A 17,699-nucleotide genomic window follows, 5' to 3' on the forward strand; every position below is an offset into this window, starting at 1 on the left:
CAATTTTTCACTGAAATGTGGTCTCTGCTGTACAGTAGAGGATTTTCAATGAATAGCAAGTTATATTTCAAGCTGCTCCTCACAAAAAGCTATTGTATGGTTTCAAAAGACTTGGAGTATAGCACACAAGATGGGCTACATGTATAATCTTTATTTGTCCTTTTTGAAGCTTGAAGGTCTCTGGTCACTGTATACTTTTGTTATACAGTATGAAAAAAAGAGCAGCGTGAACATTATCTTGAATGAATTATTGAATTGAATTATCTTGAAATCTTTTGTGTTCAGTGCCAGAAAGAAAATTATACAGGTTTGCAATGACAAGAGTGCATAATTGTGAATAATTACACAATTTTCATTTCTGTATGAATGTGGGTCAGAAATTAGTGATCAGATTTTGAGATTTGTTCACATACTGGTTTGTTGATCCAAAGAATGTCAGCACTGTCTGTCAGTGTTTCATCTGGCCCAAAATCGGTCATGGGCTGGGCCTCGACCCGCGAGCTCTGCTTCCTCTTCAGCATGCTTGGGCTCGCTGTGCTATAGAGAGAGTGGATCTGAAAGACAAAAGCACATCGACCACAAATGCTAACTTAAACTACACATCAGGCAAAGCTCAAATTCTGTTTGTAGCCATGAGATTTATTATTTATTGGATGCTAATTTGATTGTATATATGCGCTAAGCAATTATATTATAAAAATAAAATATTAGAAAATGAAAATCAATTTCATTTTGGAAAAATTTAGCAACAGCCTAAATGCTAATTACTATAATTATGTGGTATAAAAAGCACCTGAGAGGAAGTGTCATATCAAAAGTCCTAAGCAAAGAAACATAGTACAGTGGCATGCAAACAGATTTCAGCTATGTGTTCATTGTGGCTGTACATTACGACATGAAGACACAGCTCAGTATGGTACCAGACAGCATGTATGGTAGTGTTGCACAGTCACCGTAAACACAATCAAGCACATGATGTACATAAAACACAGACTGTTGACTTCACACAGAAATACTGACTTACCTTCTGCAAAGATCACACTGGATCTTCAGCGTAACACAAACGACAGGCGACCGATAATGAGACTGCATAATATCGGCACTAGAGCCATTCATACCGAGGACAATAATAAAACATGGATATCACACACTCACTGAAACAAAGCGCACATACCAACTGGAAAAGTAAAGCTGAAATTGCTCCAGCACTGCACATAACATGCGATCAGGCATACCCTGTAAATAACACACAACAGTTAGTCAACATGGCATATGGTGTACCAAACGGGTACAATTATATCGACAAATAATGTCCACCACATCAGACAAGGAATATATGCAACATTGAGTGGCGGAGCCATGGACGGATGGGATTGTGGGACCAGGTTACTCACGGTCAGGCTCCTCATTGGTGCATTCATCCCCGGCATAGAGAGGAATGGAATTCAGTACGAAAGACAGCTGATCGGTGGAGCTGAGGCCTGTCCTGCAAGAACATCATTAGCCTTTTATTCTTATTTATAAAGGAGTCCAGTCAATGAATGTTGCATCACATAAGAGCTGAAAGCTTGACCTTTACATGTGATATCAACACAAAAGCAACAAATCAACTCCACCGAACTGTCATGCCCAGTAAGGTCAGGCGGCTTTCGTGCGTCAAACATCGTATAACATGATGAAGAGCTTTTGGTAAACATTTCAAAGTCAGATGTAACACAAAATACACAGACAAGGTCATTCGAAGGTCATTTTGGAACAAAGTGTGCGTCTGATAAAAATGTGAAGTCTACAAAGGAAAGTTGAATCTTAAAAGTTCTTACATTTATGTCAAGAACATAGTGGTCTGCTCAGAACAGCTTCTATGTAGTCACAGGCAATTTTCGAAGTAATTGCTACAGTTAGCATATGTTGATAGATAGAGGTTTGAAGACAAGTGAAAACTAAATTACAGGGTGTAAGTGCAGTAATGTAGGAGTAAGTTGCAGAAGACTACAATTACTTTCACTTTTTCAGATAGGACTATTTGCCTAAAGCCAGGATGCAATCACTAAACACTTTAATGGTGGCTGATGCTGTTTTTTAAGGCTCGCTTGTTACATAAATGTTTTGTCTTTTAGATTTGATTGTATAGGCTATGAGAGGGATAATTATTCTCCCAACGGCTTTTTGGATGAATAATACATTGAAATACTTCAATGTATTATGCTTGATCCAAGTTATGTACAGTATAGTAAAAAAACTATAGCAAAATCTATTTAAAATACATTTATGTCATACTAAGTACACTTCAAATCCATTAACATATCTATTGACATGTCACTTAAGACTTACCAATATAAAATAATATTTAAACTGTATTTGGAGTATTTCTTTATGCACAATGTACATTTCTTAATATTATGCCTAAAAAAGTGTTTAAATATCACTATTAATAATGACTGTATGATCTTTGTTTGTATAATATCAGTCTTTAAATGCAAGATATCTAAAGCGTATCTAAAGTATACTTGCAATAGTTCCACAATCAACTTAAGTATATGTTTAGTGACCTCAGCTTTACTTCTACACAATTAAAGTGCATTAAGTACAAAAATCAGTTGTTTCAGTTTAGCAGACTTTAAGTATACCAGTTTAGTATAGCAAAAGTACAATTGCAGGGTATTTTTATTTAGCACATAAATGTGTAAATGTATTTGTAGTATACTTAGCAAAAAATAAAATGTATTTCAAATACATTTTAGTACTTTTTTTCACTAGAGTAGGAACTACAGAAAGACAATGAGCTCCATATGAATAATATTATCACATTTCTCTCAGCAGCTATCACCATTAAAATTATACAAAAACAACAAAATACATCAAATGTATATCCATTTCAGTACAGCACCAATAACCAAAATAATATTACTTCACTATTACTGTCTGTATTTGCTACAGAGGTCATTATTGCTAAATGTGAAGCTAAAATGATTTAGTTTTTTTCATGGAGAGAAATACAAATCCTAAAAAAATAGTTCTGAAAACACTGAACATTAAATTAAACACCCCCAACAAACTCTGCAACCGCAATTACATCAAATAATACTGTGACAGTTCAGAGTATAATCAAATGTAGAGACCATGAAATTTTTAAAAATGTATTCTAGCAAAACATCTGTTCTGTTGAGATATCTTATTGTTTACAGCTACTTTTCTAATAATAAAAAAAAAATAAAAATAATAATAATAATAATAATAATAATAATAATAATAATAATAATAAAAAAACTTCCCAGGAGGCAAATGTTGTTTATGACACTGGTTGCTACATATTTCCTGGTGGGGACTCCCTAAAATTAAATCAATAAATTATTTATTTTTCTTTATCTGTCTCTCTTCATGTTTAGCCTCTCAGCCCTGTGTTTTTACAAACAACCACCTGGACATTTAAAAAATCCACAGAATCAATATCATTAATCTTAGGTTGATCCAAATAACATGATTATGCAATTAAACAGCCAGCATCTGTTTGACCTACAGACATATTAAAACAAGACCTCCATTTTTACAGGCCAGTGCCAAAAGCCAACTGTCTTCAAAAATTCATCACATATAAAAACAAAGCATGCAAAACAGGCTGACTCGATTTCATGTCTGTATTATTCACGATAGCGCAGTCTTTGATATTAAACAGGAATGAAAGCGAGGCTGTGATGGATAGACCTACATGTCTTCTGTGGGTTGTACTGTTATTTAATGTGTTTTTGGATTGTTCTGCTGACGAAACACTGCGAAAATATCTTTCCAAGAAATTTCAGTATACAAAAAACTCCAGACAATATAATATGAGCAGTGGAAAATTACAGCCTAAGTGATCTAGGATACTGTACGTCTTTTTTTTTTTTTTTTTTTTTTTTTTTTTTTAAGCGGATGCCATTGAACACACGGTAAGTCTATCCCTCACAGACTCGCTTTCATACCTGTCATGGCCCTGCTCTGAATGAGGTCTATACTTGAGGAACACCGGGACACAGTGACATCAGCCATTATGCAGGGAGATTCCTCCTGCTGCCACAGGGTTACCATGGCAACAGATGAGAGCAGGGCTGCTGCTGCTATAGCTCTAGCTAAATAACCTCGTAAGCAAAAACACACGAATTACACAAAATATAATGGCATGTCGATTCGCGCATTGCTTGCGTTACTGTCTAAATTTGTCATAAGCGTATCCAAAAAGGTTTTCAATATATGACAGTGCTGTTTTTTTTTTAAACAAAGGCCTTTTGGCTGCGCAGTCGGTGCATACACTTCCTGGTAGACATGCAAACAAGCCGAATAAAACAAAATACATCTCTTATGCGACACTCTAATCGAACACACACGTAGAAACGACAGAAAAACGCTGTTTGACTTACTGGTTATTGAAGTATCGCCGTTAACGCGGTGTATAGTCCATGACTCGTTGTACTGAGCTCGAGCTTCAGTCACAGCTGCCGCGCGACAGATGCGCACCAGACGCGCGTGACCCGCTACAGCACAGCGCGCAGGTTGAGATCCCGCAGGCCTTGACATGTATAATATCAGTATCTATCGATATAAATAAGTGTGCCATTTTTTTATTAATGTTGAATGAAAATGAAATGCCGATGAATTGAGAAAAAAATCAATAAATCCCATTTTTTTTTTACTGTTAAACGTTATTGAACAGACAGCAGTTTTAGCCTACTAAAATAATAGGAACAACTAGTATTGATTAAAATATAAATATAAACTATCCTGAAACCATCATCGGAAACAATAAATAATAGCCTAATAATAATAATAATAATAATAATAATAATATTAATAACAATGTGTATAACACCGGGGCTAATTGTCACAAGGACTATACAAGCAGATTTTGAATGGAAATTGAGTGAAAAGACCAATTACCCAAATGTCTTTTTTTGCAATTAAAACAACAAACAAAATCAATAATGATAATAATAGCAAAACAAAAATTAATATTACAAATAATATTAAGTATCATTCCACATCATCTGAAATGACAGAAGTCAAGGGTTGAACTGGTACTATTTGACTGGAGGATATTTTTAATATTAATGTCAGAGGCAGGGCAGATTGTGACATATCTTGGACTTAGACTTTTATAATTCAAATTCATTTTTGATTTATTAATAAGAAATTATGGCAAAAACAAGTGTTTGATATTTCTGTATGATAGGCTAATTTGAACAAATTAGCTATTTAATGCACCTCAACAATTATTATATTGTATAATATTAGGCTATTTAAAAGCCACAAATTAGTTCTGCATTCAACATAAGACTTTGAATTTACCCTATGAAACTATGGCTGCACACACAGTGTAAAAAATATATTTTTAACAAAATGTATTACTTTTCTGAACACCCCACAACATTAATGACATATTTAACTTCCAGAAAAACATATTTTCCCATCTGAGGCATCAAATCTCTATTATTATTGGTCATTATTTTAAGTTATGGACACTATAGGAGCTCTCTGAATATTATTATAAAATGTATTTGTGATAAAATCAACATTTTCCTATTAACCAGATGTCCCTCGCACTAATTCAGTAATTGCAAATATAAAAGTTACATAAAATCTCACACTTATATACTAAAGCCTGAATTGGGTTCTTTTTGTGACAGCAACCTCATCATTTTGATCAAAGGCTTAACTTCAGAATTTGAACTAAAATCAGTATTCTTATGATTGCTCTGAACATTTCAAACAGGGTTCAACAAACTTTAAATTACTTTTTCATAAATTTACCAAAAATAAATAATAATAAAAATGTAGGTGTGACAGGGTTGAGTGTGACGGGGTTGTGATTTTTTGTCCAAATTGGCCACTGCTCTAAATCGTGATTAAATGAAGACCACATGGCATGCATGATATTAAGAAATCATGAATAATGTTGAAATAACAAAGATAATTTTCACAAGTAATAGTTTTCTATCTTCAATTGATGTAACGGGGTTGAGTCGATAAGCTTGACAAACACAATTTCACAACATAATTTAGTTATAATTATTAAAGAAGGTGGTAATGTTGTTCAGAAGACATGATGTCACTTCCTATTAATGATGTCACATAAGTATCAGTTCATTATTTTTATAGGGGGAGAATGGTTTGTGTAACGGGGTTGAGGGGTTACTGATACGGAACTAAATGATGTGATTTTAATGAATAATCATGAATTTACTTGGAAAAAAAACATTACCAGCAAAAAAGCAGAGATGGATATTTATGGGAATTGCAAAATTAATGGACTTTTTTTCTCATTTTATTATTCTTATCCCAAGTACACTTTCATAGAAGGTCTTGAGGGACATGACAAAATAGGTGGTCAACTGAAAAAAAAAAAAAAAAAAAAAATTCTAATGAGGATAAAATGTATGTCATGTTTTGGTGAACCAATAGATAAAATACACTGAAAAAGGTCAGAGGGACTCAAATCGTCCCGGTTTTGTGAAATGACTTAATAAATCCACTAAATGATCTAAACGAGCACGGAATACAGAAGTGAGTCTTGAAAGATTACTGACAACGTGCCGGTAACCAACGTTTTGAATTCTCACAGCTATTTAACCCGTTTACCTCGATTTATCCATAGATGTCAAAGCTGTTTTTGGTCGATGTAACATCGGATTGTTGATGTATTGTCTGACTGCCGTACAGGGGCGGAGTGTTTTGTTTTGTTTTGTTTATGCTCATTAAACTGTTGCTGCCAAGCAAACAGAACGTTGCTCGCTCTCTCAGGTGTTATGTATGGATTCCCCGAAGATCATAGGGCTAAATTAATACGATGTGTACATTTGTGAACACGTGAAAACACGTGTTTTTTTTTTAAATGTTCTATTTTTTGGAAGTCAGTTCGTTTCGATGAATTACCGAACTGTGTGTCTTTCAACCGAGACTGAGCGCCCAGTCTAGGCGTGATAAACCTGTAGCTGTAGGCTATAGCTTTAAGGCCATTTACAGGCTAAACTAATTTGACGCCGAAAATTGCAAACAGGAAGTGCATATGTATCTCTTCAATCCAAACGAACCTGGGTGCTTATCTTTGATCTAAGGTTCCTTGTGAAATTGATATATAAAAATGTATAAATAATAGCATAATCATAAGGTAAGTAGTAATCATAATACCCTGCAGTCCTCTGTTTCTTCGAAATTATGCTTGAAGACAATATACGTTACAGCGTGGGCCATATGCTTGTTTGGTGTCTGTAGCTACATATTTGTATTTTGTTTAATATTTACATTTATTTAATGTTTATTAATGTATGGAAAGTGGATTGCAGACATGGAACTACAGTAGGTCTTTTAAGCACAACAGGTTCATGGTTAGATATTATGGCTACATCTCAAATCAGAATAATTGAAATCATTATCATGAAAGAGATCCTAGTTGAGAAAGAGATTATTTAACAACAATCTGTCTTCATTTCATATTTCCTGTTCTGCATCTGTGTAATTGAGGTTATAGCAAACCAGCTTTTACAATACATGCAAGCAAATAAAGACAACATTTCAATTGTGAGATATAGAAGAAAATGACAGCAGTGCAGGGATATGGAAAGAAAAATTCAAAATCATCTGTATGAACAACTGTTTTGAATTATGGTGACCAAGTTTTCTTTTTCTCTTTTTTTTTTTGGTACTTTATCTCTTTCTCCTGCCTTTGCACCGATAGTCACAACTAATCAAAGGCATTCATATGGAGAGCGCCGTTGGCCTCTGAAGCGTTCAAGCTGGATTTGGCCAGCCCGTTCTCCCTCTGTTTTGGAAAGTGGAAATTCCTGAAGGCACTTCACTTCAGGTTTCTGGTGGGGATATAAACATGCATGCAGAGACTTTGGTGAACTCCGTCTTAGTTTCTTTGCTTCTAATTTTGCTCTCTGCCGTTCAAGGAAGTTTACAGCAGTCGCTAAGGTGAGTTTAGCTGTGTTGTTTTTCAATCAGTTTGACTTTTCCACTGTGAAACCACGTTTTGCTGACAGACTGGATTTTTACAGACGGGAAAGTTTCTGTTGTGTAGTCACAGCTAAAGAACTAGTCCAAGGCTTGTATACATCTTAAGCTATTTACTTTTCTTTCTTTTTTGATTCTTTACTGCTATGGGAAGGTGCCAGTGATTTATTTGTTTTACTTGGTGCTCCTTCCAGCTTTTACCTAATAGAGCATGAAGTATTTCTATAAAATCTGCTACATATGTACCTTTTTGATCTCTTTCTTTGGTTTTGGCAAAAGTCCACAATCGTGTGACTGTAATTTTACAAATTACTTAAGTGGTTTAACCATAGCAGGTGCACATTCCATAATACTATCACTTCTGTACCACAATTATTTTTTACTGTATGCTCTTTACACATAATCAGAGACAGATTCTGGAATCAGAGTGTGAATATGCTGTTGTGGCTGACAGACTTGTTCCATGTAAGTGCAACCATATTGTACCAAGCCCCTGCCCTGAATAGTGTTTGCTTAAAAAAAGTTAGAGAGAGAGAGTATTTTTATTACTCTGTAATGTGAGAAAGGCCAACTGCAGAGACGAGAAGCAGGAAAGTAAGAACAGTACCAAATGAAACATTTTTCACAGGGGAACTGTGAAAAATAATAAACAGTGGAATAGTCTGCGGTTTGTTTTTAGTAGGTTCGTAATGAAATTCTTGAGAACAGTTTCTGTTTAGACCCTTAGACCAGCATACTACACTGCTATGGACTCTTTGATATTACATTATATTATATTATATTATATTATATTATATTATATTATATTATATTATATTATATACAGCAGTTAGTTCTAGTTCTTGAATATGATTGGCTGAGAGCCATTTCCAGCCATTCGATATTCTACCAGTATCACCACCGTTTCACCATTTGTATCGTTCTGCTTGCAGCATATCAACACAAGACTGTCACTCTTATTGTTTTGAAAGGGAGAAAGTGCAACGCACAATACGGTGGAATAAGTCCCGCCTTCAAAAATAAGAGCCAATCGCCGATTGTTAAAGTCATCGCATCACTGCAGCGGCCTTTAAAAGCTCAGGTTCCTATAGAAACCACAGCCTATGTGCATCGACGTCACTTTCCCGCCGAAAGCGCGCTCCCTCAGCTGGACTGAGTGGCAAAAGAACCTGCTGCGTGACTGGGAAACTGAGAAAACGCGAGTAAAACAAACCAATTACACTAAAGGTTGAAATTGAATGTGTTCCCTACAACTTGTCAAATAAACCTAATCCATGGATATTGACATGCAGCCAGGAGTCACGTTTCCTGATTTTTTTTTTTTTTTTTGTATGTGCTTGATTTCGACGGCGGGGAAATACATAAAGCAAATCTGCATGTGAATATTTGATATAACTACAATAGGTAGGTTTATATCCGCGTAATCACTTATATCAATGTTATATCGTCATATTGTCCAGCCCTAAAACATATATAGTTTTATAGTATAGTTTTTGTCATTGTTGTTTATTTAAAAACAGCCAATTATGCAGAATATAAGATGGAAAATATTTAATTGATGAGTTGTCAACATAATATATAACAATACAATATATACGGTATGATTTTACCTCAAAATCCAACAATTTGACACAAAATGATAACTGCAAATCCAATGCTGCCGCTCAGTCTTTTGCCACTCGATCAGAGCGTGACCGCAGTCATAACGGTCGACGGTGACGTCACGTACATAACTTCTATTCTAATGATAGAAACACGGTGCGTTCCAAACGGGATATATCGCCCTCCGAAGGCCACTTCGGAGTGAAAATAATCATGAACACCATATTGAAGGGTCGTTCCAAACCGAAGTGCTCAAAACTGGCCACTTCAAAGGGCCCTTCAGAATGAAGGATTTCGGAGGGTACAACTGATGGACACTTCGGGCCCCAATGATCCTTTGCACAGGGAAGTTGTTTGTCGTCACAGAATGGGTTCGATTTTACCTATAAATGTATGTATAATATTTTTCTATACTACTGTAATATTTATATGAGTTAGATTTGGCACATTATTATGGTCAAAACTACATTGTACTTCAACAAAAATACTTTACAGCTCCTTTTATCAGACCATTCATATGTTTCAAATACATAGACATAGTTTTTCAGCTTGCACAATCTACTCCTCATTGATTGTCTTGTTAAGATGACGCAGAAGTGCGCTCCAAAAAGCGAGTTTTTTTTTCCCCCTACACCCTTCATCCCTTCGAAGCTCTCACTCCGGAGGGTAAACCCTTTGAAGGGATTAGGGCATAGGGATGAGCCCTTCCGAATGGAACGCAGGGACAGACAGTCAGACGCGCACCTCCGAAATGAGACACTAGAGACGCGCATTTAGCACTGCGCATGCGCATTAGCACTGCGCATGCGCATTAGCTTGATCCAGCCTGAAAAATACCGTTTTCTTTTTTGTCATATTTTGAGCATTTAGAAACCAAATTTATGAGACAGTTGTTGTCAGATTTGATTGGTGATTTAAAATATGAAATATAATTGAAAGCTTGGCAAACAGCTTTGGATAATTTTATGTTTCCCCATTCAAAGAGATAGGAGCTGCACTTGAATGCCCGAGAGGCGTTTCAAAGATGGCCGCCAAGTGAAATGAGTTGTCGGCTGCATCCGAAAACTGGAAAATGGTACCTTCTGAGGACACATTTCAAGGTAGTAAGGCATCAAAATCACGTCCAAATCCACCGTTAGCTTAACTTCCTGTCTCATGAGATACCTTCATCTGATAGATTTTTGAAAGGAAGCATAGATGTATCCATAGCCTTTTATATCCCACAATCCTGTGCTTCCATTTCCAATCCATTTTGTGACAGTTGAGCTAGAAAAATAAAGATGGTGTCCGAAAGTTGCGTTTGCTGCTCAGTTTGTGTATAAATGTATGATTTTGACCAACATATTTCAATTCGATATCATTTCTATCGAGAAATTACTACTGTAATAATTAAATATTTGTTTAGTTCTCACCAAAGCTCGCGCTATATTGCTGTAGATCATTATACTGTTACGCTGCCTCAGAAGTCTGTCCGAAATCAATTTCGTGAGGTATTCAAGCACAAATGCTGCCATACAAGTCATTCTCTTATAAAACAGCGAGGCAGCAAGACAGCTACCTAGGTTTTCGGACACAGCCGTCGACTTGTCTCTCAGCAAGTGTCATGGTGGACGAGTAAAACACCAAAACTTTACAAATAGCATACTACTGTTGTTGTGTCACGGAATGTAGTTTTAAGAGGTTTTTTAAGGTGAGAATGTATTTGAATGTATTTTCGTTGGTGAAATAGAGCGAATTTTTGATTTTGTGTTTAAAATGCAAGTCAATTAATATAAGGCTGTTTCTCAATTCCAAAAACACAGAGAACGAACTTGCGTTCTCATGGAACAAGAACTTTTAAGCTTACAGGCTTCCGTACGTCGACCGCCCGCAGCGTCTTCTGCGATTTTTAACGGTTCGATTCTATCAAGTCTGCATTCGATGCATCCTCGATAGCAGTTCTGACCTTATAACTCACAATTTCGAGTTTATGTCACGTAATTCTGAGGAAAAAGTCAGAATTGTGAGAAACTTGCAATTGCGAGAAAAAAAGTCAGAATTGTAAGATAAAAAGATGCAATTACCTATATTATTTTTTATTCAGTGGTGGAAACAAGCCTCCATACTCATATCTGGATAGACTGTGAATGCAAGTCTTTCTGCTAGAAGACCTGAATTTGAAAGCAATAAAAAAATAATCTCAGTAATATAAATAAAAAGGAGAGGACAATTGATGACCACAATATAATATAATATATAAGCAATATCACACGAGTAGCCTTGCAATATCTTTCTATATCAGCACGGCTATGATTCGGCCGTAAGCAATCGCAGCTGTGCTGTTATAGAATAAAATTGCACGGCTAAGAGTTTGTTGTTCTCTGTCTCTAGCAGAATCATATCTTATGACTCATGGCTCCACTAGTACTAAAGTAGAAATTTACACATGACCTTATTGTATTATTTATCTCCTATGACTATTTGTTATCTTTAAATATTAGCTTGCAAGCTTACAAGAAGAAACAGACAGGAAATCTGCCAAAATCTCATACATTGCATGACCTATCCTCAGAAAGATTTTTCCTCCAGAAAGCAAGAGGCAGTCTGGTTGTCATTACTGGGGAAAAGGAGGATTGGCAAACCACCACCCACCCATCCAACATCTGGCATATGTTCACCTACATGGGAAGAACGGAGGTTTGATGTAGAAGGCAAAGGTCACAGGGTGACTGAACGCTCTTGTGTCTTGCAGGCAGGTGGGTAGAGAGTGTAAGATCTCCCAGGAATCATCACTGCGGCGCTGTCGGACCTCCGACGGGTTGATATGTAGTGGAAAAGGCGAGTGTGAGTGCGGGATTTGCATATGCCAGGTCACGGAACCTGGAACATTCTATGGACCGCGATGCGAATGCCATGATTGGGTCTGTCCGACATATGATGGGAAGACCTGTGGAGGTAAGAGCTGTCTCAGACTCTCCCAACACACATGTGAACGGGTTTCAATATCTGGTGTCTTGTAAAAAAAAAAAAAAAAAAAAAAAGGCTTTGTAGATGTGTGCAAGACACATATCCAGCTTGTGAAGGCCTTTGATGTTCCATCCAATATTGTGTCATTAGCTACAAGGTCTCATTTGAATTTCACAGTGCCTCTATTCAGACAAACACAGGCAGTTTCAAAGGAGCCTGTTTAGGTGCCATGTTGTTCTGTAGCAACCCTCTTCTTTTTTTTTTTTTTTCAAAGATTGTGCAGACACTACTTCAAAGGATCATTTTCACAGATACTTCTTTTACGGTGTCAAATGTCATTTCAGTAGTTTCCACTGGATGGTGAGTGTGTGCAAAATTTGTTGTGAGCCCACAGAAATCCATTAGCAAAGACTCTTGAATAACCTGACATCCAGACCCTCGACTGACAGCTCTATGACCTGCTGATGGCTTTGAAACATCTAATACATCTTATATAATTATAAGAACACAATAGTGGTGCTAGTTTAGGATACTTACTCTCCACTGAGTGACTGTCCACTTTTCTAAATGTCTTGGTGCTGGAAGTATTATTCTCATTCATTTTTTATTTGAAATATGATTATATATTATATTAATTTGATTATCCTCATTGTTTAGATTTTTAGAAAGCACAGTAGCTTCTTTTCGAGCCACCAGCTGAATGAAAATGCATTTTCACTCTCTGGCAGTAGGTGGTGCTTATGGAACAGCAGAAATACAGTGGTTACCCTGGAAACCCCAGTATAACTATTCTTATTTGCAGGTATGATATAAACACCATATAGTAAACATTGTGATTAATCAACAGTAGATCATAAGCAATTGTTTGGCATAAAAGCTTCTCTGAAAGCGCAAATAGAACAAGTTTTTTTCTTTGAAACATGCAGCACTAACAATTGAATCATTGCCTTTTGAAATTTAATATTTGCATTAAGCCATTTCGTTATTCCTGTTTTTCTGTCCTTAAATTTAATATAAAATTTATATAAACTTACAGAAATAGTGGCAGTGGCAGTTTGTTGCTTTTTGTAGGATTTATGTTCAGGATTATGAGAAGTGTAGTTTTTCTGTGTAATTTGGATATTAAACACATTGTGAACTCGCTTTGACTTCTTCAGAATCATATCATTATTTAATAACCTCACAGCTAGTCATAGGTCTCTCTTGAAAGGTTTATACATGACAACTAAAAATCTAATTTTCCATGAATAAAGTAATTGGACTTATTATTTACATTTTTGTGGTTGCTCTCTATAGCTGTAGTGTGTTGATTTTCTGTACTGATTTTTGTATTCTTGAAAACAGCAATCCACCTTACACAAAAACACTCATCTATTTCTGTTCTACATTCAGTTCTGATCTGTAGACATCTGTAGAGATGTTGAGGACCACTATGTAAAGCTGGAAAGAAAGAAAATGTATTTGTGGGGGCATGCTGTGAGCCAGTGAATAGCTCATTAGCTTTGGACCATAGCTGATAATAGGGTTTCTTTCAAGGTTACGTGTTCTGAAATTGGAGGCCATATATGGACCAGCATTTTTTCTTACGAACATCAAGACTATTTACTGCACATCTCTGTCAAAATACCCCACATCTCATTCTTTAACTATAAGCTGCTTTTCAGAGCTGGATCATGGCAGTTTGGGATATTCTAGACCTGTAAAAGGATTCTGATGTTGTGCCATTGTTCACATCCCTTCACTTAACTGTAATTTAAGTTTTAGAACTGCATCAGGTGGAATTTAAACCACAAATATAGTGATAAAGGCTGTGCTTTCCTTTTGCCTTCTGTTTAGTCATTTTTGGATAATTACACAAAGATAGCAAAATGTGCAAGCTGCAGGATTGTTTGTATGTTGCTCTGAAACACTGTCTGTCCATTTCAAACTGCATTTACGTTAGTTTAGTTTTATAACCATAACCAGCTCTTTTGTAAGTGGTGCACGTGGTATTCCCTGACAATAAGCTGAATTTCTTATCGTCAGCCATCCTTTTTTCTTTTTTTAATAATTCCATTTATCATTACAAGATCTGCATGATAAGTGGAGCATTAAATGAGAAATTTCTGTGACTTAAGAAGAAAAACCTGTCTTGGTCTCTGGAGATTTGTATTTGTTTAGGGAGACTTCATAAATCATTTTGCTTTGAAACACCTGTTTTTGTTCACTGACAAGCAAATACACTGACAAGCAAATAACACAGCTAGACCCACGGATATGACTGCAAACTAGGACTTAGTAAATAGTTTGCATGTAACTACAAAATGTTTTACCTAACAGCTGGTCACCATCTGTGTGTGATTTCATTTTCTTTAGTTTGCTCGCATCTCCAGTGTTTCAACAGGTTACATGTCTAACATATGTAAATATTTCCTTTTCATTTTTTTGTCACCGAATACTACGAAAATCCAAGCATTACCATGAGATTTTAATTGTTTATACAGACTGGGAAAAATGGAGCGCAATTACAGTTTTCCCAGTTTTTATGTGACTTGGTTTTGCTTTTTTCTTCTAGTTTATGGGGACAGAGCTCAACGTGGCAGTTCCTTTCCACTTTTCTCACTCATTTTTCCCTCTCCAAAAAACAAGTTAATTAGGTTTTCAAGAAGCCACGTGAAAGATTTGGCACAGCACTGGCTCAACTTTTTCCCTCTGTAGCTTTTTTCCATCTGTAGAAATGACTTTCCCAGCTAATTGGTACGACCTTCATTTTTGGCCCCTTCAACCCTTTCTCTCCAAGTTTATATAATATATATATATATATATATATATATATATATATATATATACACACACACACACACACACACACACACACACACACACACACACACACACATATCAGTTAAAATGCCTGTGATTTATGATAGTCTCGAGTTCCTTTTTTTGATGTGCTTGAGTGAGCATGTCAGAAGAGTGATATTCCATGTTTTCAGGTCCCAGTGGAACTCTGTCCAAGTCAAGAGCTTTTTCCACAATCTTTTTGTTGTTTGACTTCTGTTCTTCCTTAGAACACTCTGATGGAAAAATGAGTGTTCTAAGGAAAGAATATAATATAACCTGGTGTCTACTTCTGGTCTGAAGTGTTTGGAAAGGTACCTAAAAATTATAACTGCTGATGAAATATCAGGATTTGGTTTTCAAACATTTCTTTTTACAAATATAGTTACAATCCAGTTAGATTGTTAGATGAACAAGGAGTCCGACAACAGAGGTCTGAGGATTACATGAAAAGACAGAAGTAACTGAGACAGTATAAATCTATAGAAAAACTGTGGCAGCTTCTCCATAACACTTAGAACAACTTGTCTCAATGTCTATCCCATGCTGACTTGATCTGGACTGCTTGTTCATAGACAAATATCACTGGATTATTATTATTACAATATTTGAAATCTAAAATTTATACTTCATAGTGGTACATTAAAGCAAAAGATGCAAAATAACCTTCTTAAGCATCCAATAAAGATGTTTGCACACTATATATATATATATATATATATATATACACATTATTAGACATGTGCCGGTATGTGGTAATACAATATATCACGATAATGAATATGCACGATAGTTATTGTGGGCACTTCAAAATACTGTGAATAATTATTTATTATGATTTATTAAAATTTTTAGAACGCATTTTAAGAATACTTTACTCATCATCTGTTTCAAATGCACAACACTGTTGTATGCTGCGTCAAAGAGGCACACACACTGATACAAACCCAACGTGCATGAGCAGCATGGCGGAACGAGTGAAGGAGATGCGCTGAATGAAAATGCACATTCACTCTCTGACAGCAGAGGGCGCTGATGGAAGAGCAGAAATGCAGCGGTTACCCCGGTAACCCAGTAAACAAAGCAGCTGCTCTACAGCTATTAAATGTTTTAAACAGCCATTCAGATTTTTCTATTCGCTATCGTGTTCATCGCAGCACCAAATACTTGAAGACTTAAGGCTATTTATTTTTAAACTTAATATTTTAAATATTTTATTCAGGACTACAGCATGCCCTAAATATTGTTTTAAAGGTGCCCTAGAATCCGAATTTGAATTTACCTCGGCATAGTTGAATAACAAGAGTTCAGTACATGGAAAAGACATACAGTGAGTTTCAAACTCCATTGTTTCCTCCTTCTTATGTAAATCTCATTTGTTTAAAAGACTTCCGGAAAACACTCGGATCTCAACATAACACCGTCTGTTACGTAACAATCGGGATCATTAATATGTATGACCCCAATATTTGCATAATGCCAGCCCATTCGATGCATTAGACAAGGAAAGGCAGTATTAACGTCTGGATCTGGGCACAGACCAGGTAAGCCAGCAAGAACAACAGCGAAAAATGGCAGATGGAGCAATAATAACTGACATGATCCATGATAACATGATATTTTTAGTGATATTTGTAAGTTTTTCTAAATGTTTCATTAACATACTGTTAAATGTGGTTAAAGTTACCATTGTTTATTACTGTATTCACGGAGACAAGAGAGTCGTTGCTATTTTCATTTTTAAACATGTGCAGTCTGTATAATTCATAAACACAACTTCATTCTTTATAAATCTCTCCACAGTGTAGAATTAGACGTTAGCCACAGAGCACAGCCTCAAACTCACACAGAATCAAACGTAACCATCTAAATAAATACTTTACTCACATAATTCGAAGAATGCATACAGCATGCATGACGAACATCTTGTAAAGATCCATTTGAGGGTTATATTAGCTGTGTAAACTTTGTTTATGCAATGTATAGTCGAGAGCTCGTGGGGCAGAGGGAACGCATCTCTTAAAGGGGCCGTGCTGAAAAAATCAGTGCATAGTTAATGATGCCCCAAAATAGGCAGTTAAAAAAATTAATTAAAAAAAATCTATGGGGTATTTTGAGCTGAAACGTCACAGACACATTCAGGGGACACCTTAGACTTATATAGCATCTTGTAAAAAAACAATCTAGGGCACCTTTAATATGTTCAGATTCTTTATTGTTTAGTCACACTTTACAATAAAGCTCCATTATTTAACATTAGTTAATTCATTAGTTAACATAAACTGACAATGAAAAATACTTCTAAAGCATTTATTAATCTTAATTACAACATTTAATAACACTTTATT

At 35.8% G+C, this 17,699-nt stretch overlaps 2 protein-coding genes across 5 annotated transcripts in view; one reads left to right on the forward strand and one right to left on the reverse strand.

Moving 5' to 3' along the window:
• nalcn (sodium leak channel, non-selective) overlaps positions 1 to 4,489 on the reverse strand; it is a 127,758-nt gene extending 123,269 nt beyond the window's left edge. For all 4 annotated transcript variants that reach the window (XM_067408938.1, XM_067408936.1, XM_067408935.1 and 1 more), the window contains exons 1-4: positions 4,395 to 4,489; positions 1,395 to 1,486; positions 1,175 to 1,236; positions 414 to 554 (exon numbers count right to left, since the gene is read on the reverse strand). In XM_067408938.1, coding sequence (XP_067265039.1) covers positions 414 to 554; positions 1,175 to 1,216 — 183 coding nt within the window. In that variant the 5' untranslated portion in view covers positions 1,217 to 1,236; positions 1,395 to 1,486; positions 4,395 to 4,489. The remainder of the gene's footprint in view (positions 1 to 413; positions 555 to 1,174; positions 1,237 to 1,394; positions 1,487 to 4,394) is intronic.
• A 3,274-nt stretch (positions 4,490 to 7,763) lies between these two features.
• itgbl1 (integrin, beta-like 1) overlaps positions 7,764 to 17,699 on the forward strand; it is a 73,138-nt gene continuing 63,202 nt past the window's right edge. Inside the window, exons 1-2 of the mRNA XM_067410040.1 lie at positions 7,764 to 7,944; positions 12,317 to 12,519. Coding sequence (XP_067266141.1) covers positions 7,853 to 7,944; positions 12,317 to 12,519 — 295 coding nt within the window. The 5' untranslated portion in view covers positions 7,764 to 7,852. The remainder of the gene's footprint in view (positions 7,945 to 12,316; positions 12,520 to 17,699) is intronic.

The sequence above is a fragment of the Chanodichthys erythropterus genome, chromosome 14, assembly GCF_024489055.1.
Source record: "Chanodichthys erythropterus isolate Z2021 chromosome 14, ASM2448905v1, whole genome shotgun sequence".
Classification (NCBI taxonomy): domain Eukaryota; kingdom Metazoa; phylum Chordata; class Actinopteri; order Cypriniformes; family Xenocyprididae; genus Chanodichthys; species Chanodichthys erythropterus.